Raw genomic sequence first — 6,375 nt, forward strand, 5'->3', positions numbered from 1 at the left:
AAATATATCTCTTGATACATAATTAAATAAATATCATTTAAAATAAAAGATAAATAAATTCCCTTTTTGTTTTAAAATTTATCCAATTAAAAATTGCATAATAAACTTTTCAAAATTATTATTGATTTACGTATAGATCCTTCAATGTTTGATCATATATTATCTTCTCCATACGGATAATAGCATGAAATACCTTACATTTCTTTCATTTACCATATTTACTAGACAAGGTTCATTTAACCAATCATACAATATTATTATTTATTTTCCTAGCGTAAAGACAAAAAAAAAAGCTTATGTGTGAAGTGCAAACTATAATCTGTATCCACCTTGATTTTCGTTGATTAAAAATATATTAATTAAAAATTTTATTCCAAACTAATTTATTTTTAATATATAATTTGGCAGGACCCCGAGCAATATATAAATAGGTAACAAGAGATCGGCACAAATTTACTAATAGCTCTACGCATCTCTTCAGGGCCGGCACTATGTAATGCTGGTCAGAATTATCCAAAAAATGAAATGATCTACATACTTTTGGGCTCATTCTACGCAAACTCTCTATTGTTACCTTTTCATATATTGTTCGGGGTCCTAATTTGGCAATGATTTTTTTTTTGCTATTTATGTTTTCAGAAAAAAAATTATATGATCTACATTACCGAAATAATTTTACTTCGCATTTTCATTTTAACCATTTCGGGTTAGATTTATTTTTTTATGATGATCAGCTGCTGCTTACGAATTTTAATTTTTGTATACAATAGTAGTACCAATATAAACAAGTAATACAAATGTGCGCAATTTATTGAACTTCGTTCAATTCATAATTTTTTTTCTTTTGCCCATAATAATTCTGAAATTTATTTTTGAGTAACGTAGTTATTTATTTATATAACTAAAATTAAAATTATAATCTACAGCTCAATTAATATGGATGAAACCCCAAAAAATTTATGGGAGGATACTGATTCAAATAAATATCAGGTAATAGTAATTTAATATTTTTAGTTATAATTATTTTATTGAATTTTTGTAGTTAAAATATTATTAATTTTTTGTCTATTAAAAGTACCATGTTACAATTCCTACTATTGATTCAGTTATTGAATCATCAGAAAATGTAGATGAAAACGTAGTTTATATAGGAGATTTAGAAAAAAGAAAACAAGCGTATGGAATATGTGGAGAATGTAAAGAACCTGGCACAGGATGGAGATGGTGTCAATCTTGTAATGCTAAAAGATTTAAAGATAACTTTAAAAATTGGACTAGTGGAAATAAAGATATTGATGAATTTATACAGCAATCACAACTTAATGCTGTATATCATAGAAAATATCTTGAGTGGATACCTTTTGAAAAATTTCAAAATATCACTTATATTGCAGAAGGTGGTTTTGGTAAGATTTATTCAGCTGAATGGCCTGAAGGATATATTTATCATTGGGATATTGAAAGTCAAAGTTGGTATAGAAATAGAGAGGATAAATGTGCATTGAAAAGTTTGAATAATTCATCTGATATATGTTCAGATTTTTTAAATGAGGTAATTTAAACTTACTTTGTCTTATATATAAAGATTGTTATTTGCATTTATTTATTAATAAAATTTTTCCTTTTTGATGATAATTAGATTAAATCTCATCTTCAGATTTATCTTAGAGATATTGTTCAATGTTTTGGAATTACTCAAGATCCAAATAATAAAGAGTATATGATGGTTATAGAATATTGTGATAATGGAAATTTGAGAAATTATTTATATAAATCTAAAAATTATATAGATTATAAATCAAAAATTGATAAATTACAACAAATTGCAAGAGGACTTTTTGATATTCATAGTGCTGAAAAAGTTCACAAAGATTTTCATTCAGGCAATATATTACATGGTATTTATAATCCATATATAAGTGATTTAGGAATGTGTCGACCAGCAAATATAAAGCAAACAGTTAAAGAAGAAGGAATTTATGGAGTATTACCATATATGGCACCAGAAGTTTTACGTGGACAACAATATACAAAAGCAGCAGATATTTACTCATTTGGAATAATAATGAACGAATTTCTTTCTGAAGAAATTCCTTTTAATGATATTCCTCATAATGAATTTTTAGCTATTAAAATATGTAAAGGACTTAGACCAACAATTTCTAAAGACATACCAAAATTACTTGCAGATTTAATAATAAAATGTTGGGATGCTGAAATAAAGAATAGACCGACCACTAAAGAATTGTATCAACTATTAAAGAAATGGGATGATGAAATTAAAGAAATTGAATATAGTGAATATAGTGAAGATGATGAAGATTGCGAATATAGTGAAGATGATGAAGATGGCAAATATAGTGAAGATGATGAAGATGGTGAAGATGGTGAAGATGGTGGAGATGGTGGAGATAGTAAAGATGTTAAAGATAGTGATGATAAAAATAGTGAAAATTGTGACAATAGTCAAAATAGTGAAATATATTTTCAATTAAAAGAATGTGATAGAATTAAAAAAGAAAAATTTAAAAACAAGTCAAATGAAGATAAATCCAAAAGCTTCAAAACGCATCCACAAGCAATTTATACTAGTAGACTTTTAAATTTCAAAAATCTTCCAAAACCAGTAAATTCTTCAGATTTATCATCTTTTCAATTCAGTTCAGGTAATAAATTTAATTTTGTTTTATTATATCCATTTTACATTATTAATGTTATTTTTATTTTTTAATAGACACTAATTATACTACTCAATCAACATCAGCGAATCCAAGTAAGTATTCCCTTTATTATTATAATTATTCTATTTAAATTTATTAACATTTAAATACTATAAATACATAATATACAGTTTCAGAATGCTTGGATGTTCAATTAAGTGAATTAGGTAAGTTATTATTATTTGTAATTTTATTAATATTCTATATCTAATTTATTATTTTTTTATAGAACTAAATGAAATTTGTCAAGATGATGAACAATAATATTGAATGAAGTTTCTTTTTATGTGAAAGTTGAAGTCAGATAGTTTATTGAAGTTCTATTTTTCTTTCATTTATTTGTTATACTTTATAAATTTTTTATCTTAGTTTTTATATTTACATAATTTATTGGATTTTATATTTAAGAATATTCTGTATAAATTATATAAATAAAGATTTAACATTTGATTATATCATCCCTATGAAAAAAAATCATCCAATTTTTGTACAATATTTGTTCAAGTCCGTGTGGAAATTGTACAATTATTGCAGATTTTTGGATAAAAATAGCTATGAAGTTTTTCAAAGCATATTAAAAGTATGCAATTTTTGTACAACTTAAATTTAAGATATAGAAAATGTTCAATTTTTGTGTGATTTTTATACAACTTAAATTTAGGATACAGAAAACATTCAATTTTTGTACAATAAAAATTGTGATTATTGTACAACTTGAAAATAGACTTAAATTTAGGATACAGAAAGCAATTTTTGGGTAATCCTACTATACTACTTTCCATCTTACCTGTATGGTTACATTTGACCACTTTTAGGGTCGAATAGACCACTTTTAACCATTACAAATAGATTTTCCTAAGTAAAGTGATTTATGCAGTAAGGTTACATAAAATTCAACTGCATATTTGCTTATAAATGGGCATCTTCTGGACCCATTGGTGAAATTTTTGTATCATCTTGTAACTAAAAAAAAGTCAAAAACTTTTTATTAGGTTACACAATTAGTTCTGACCGGAATTATAATTTGGCCAGAATTATGCGGTAAAAATCAACTCTTATGTTGATCACGTGATCTGATCGTCAAAATAAATATGACGACGCGAAATGTTTTTGTTTATGTTTTTTTAACCTTTTAACTTTTTTTCAACTTTCTTTTAAAATATCAGGTAAGAAAAACTTGTGTTCTTTATCTTTTTATTTTCCTAACTTTTTACATTTTAATGTTACTAACTTGCTTTCTTCACTAACTTCATACTTTTTTTTATTACTAATACTAATAATTTACTTTTTAACACTACTAATTTGCTTTCTTCACTAACTTCATACTTTTTTATTACTAACACTAATAATTTAGTACTTTTTAACACTACTAATTTGCTTTCTTCACTAACTTCATACTTTTTTATTTAATACTAATAATTTACTTACACTAATAATTTACTTTCTTCTTTGATAATACTAATTTACTTTCATGTTACTAACATACTTTATTTATTTTATTTTCTTACAAATTTTTATATTTATGATTATATCAAATTTAGTATTTTATTTATGAAATATTGTGTATATTTTTTATATTTTAAGTCAATAAAAAAAATTCATAATTTCACTTTATAAATTGCCTGTTATTACTGTAAAATTTAACCTATAATTCCTAAAATATGGCCTAAAAAAATTTGGCTCAAAAATCACACAATAATTGTATAAATTCAGGTCAAAAATAGGATAATTATTGAATGAATTACCATGCAATAATTGTGTGATTTATTGCAATTTTTAGCACAATTATTGTATGGTCAAATATACAGAAATCGTAGTGAATTTAATTGAATGATTTTTCAACAAAAATCACACAGACTTTTTTTATAGGGCATTTTATGCATAATAAATAGTTTTGGTTAATTTGCCCTAAAGAGTTTAAATAAAATTGATGTATTTATTTTAACTTTAATAGTTAAATTTAAAAGGATAAAAAAGCAATTTTATACTAAATGTCTAAATGTGATTCTTAATATAATTGACAACTGGAAATTTTGATGCAATATTACATACATTATAGTTTAATGGGTTCAAATATTCAATAATTTCGTAATTAATTATTAGATATACTACTATTAAGTCGAATACTTTAATCAAATAACCATAGTACATTATCTAAGGAATTTAAAAAATAATAATCAAACCCTATTTTAAAACATAGCGATAGCCTATTATTTAGGAACTTAAAGGTAGTTAGATCAAGTTAACTAAAATTCATTTTTTTTTCGAGATGAAAAGAATTATCACATGATATTCTATCAAATTATATCAGCGTTAATAAGCAACTTTTTCTTCACTTTGATTTCAGCAATTAACCTGATTGATTTTTATTTCGTAATATAAGACCTAATATTTCACCAATAAATTAAATAATTTACATTTATTTTATCAATGATTATTAAATATCAACTATCTCATTTCACCACAATTTGCTTATATCTAACTTTATTTTATTCATTCTCTCGAAAAAAATTTTTTTTTTTTGAACAGAGATAGCCTTTTAGAAGATGGATATTCTTTAATCTGTAAATAACAACAAATAATATTATTCATAGTATAATACCATAATCATCATTATTAGTGAATAATTCTTTATCGGAGGAAAAGTATTATATACAGTATATACAATATACGTATATATACTTATAAACATTATATATTAAAATAATCATTTTGGTTATCTTCAAGATTTTGTTTATACAATCACACTCATATTTAATAGTAAGTGGTCGTTTTTAAACATTTGTAGTCGCATAATAATTGTGTTATTTGATACATACTTCAAATTATACTATAGCAGAAATTAATTCAATATTTTTTAAGTAAAACAATAGTATTTCAAAGAAAAACTAATTTTTAAATCAATCAATTGATCGATCAATGTTAGTAAATTTAGAATATCAACCTAATTCCGGCCGAAATTAATCATAGTGCAGGAAAAATTTCTACTCGTAGTACAAATTTTCTCGAATCCTATGATTAAGAACATTGATCAATTATTATGTGATAACTAATATTTTTTGTTCAATTAAATTCACTGGTCAATATTTGAGAATTAGCTATCGAATTAGTGTCAATATCAATATCAATAGGCAAAAGTATCAATAGAATCAAAAAATGAACTTATAATTATTTATTATATGGCGAAATAAAATGATCCCGGATTTAAGTTATTAACTAAACGTCCTGTATCCCCGAAAACTTTATCAAAATTAACCAATTTCAGCTGCTGCAAAATAAAAGGTTAAAAAATATTTATTTTAGTTTGTATTAATGGTTTTCATATTTTATATTATATTTTATATTCTTATTATATCCATATTTTGATGGATGAAATTTAGTTCTTAAAGCTTCAGTTTTCATGATTTATTTTTCGTAATTACAATCAGAACTTGATGTAATGTCAATGAATTTCACGATAAGGTCAACCTTACTTATAGAAAGAAAATCTTTTGAAAATATAAATGTAGCGGATCTTTATAGATAGAATCAATACAATAATCTTGTACTGATTTCTTGCAACCAGGAAGGAAGATTAAATACAGTAAAATCAATCCTGCTATTTTGTTTTTCAATTAAATAATCTTGAACGTGACTAAATGATTATTCAAGTAGT

At 23.9% G+C, this 6,375-nt stretch overlaps 1 protein-coding gene across 1 annotated transcript; it reads left to right on the forward strand.

Moving 5' to 3' along the window:
* Nucleotides 1-936: 936 nt before the first annotated feature.
* OCT59_023639 (uncharacterized protein) lies at nt 937-2,984 on the forward strand (the record flags this gene model as incomplete). The annotated part of the gene is made up of 6 exons (XM_066134859.1): nt 937-990; nt 1,076-1,406; nt 1,791-2,666; nt 2,735-2,773; nt 2,852-2,887; nt 2,950-2,984. The coding sequence occupies 6 exons, from the start codon at nt 937-939 to the stop codon at nt 2,982-2,984; spliced, it is 1,371 nt and encodes a 456-aa protein (XP_065990943.1).
* Between the last annotated feature and the right edge of the window lie 3,391 nt (nt 2,985-6,375).

Source organism: Rhizophagus irregularis, chromosome 4, assembly GCF_026210795.1.
Source record: "Rhizophagus irregularis chromosome 4, complete sequence".
NCBI lineage: Eukaryota > Fungi > Glomeromycota > Glomeromycetes > Glomerales > Glomeraceae > Rhizophagus > Rhizophagus irregularis.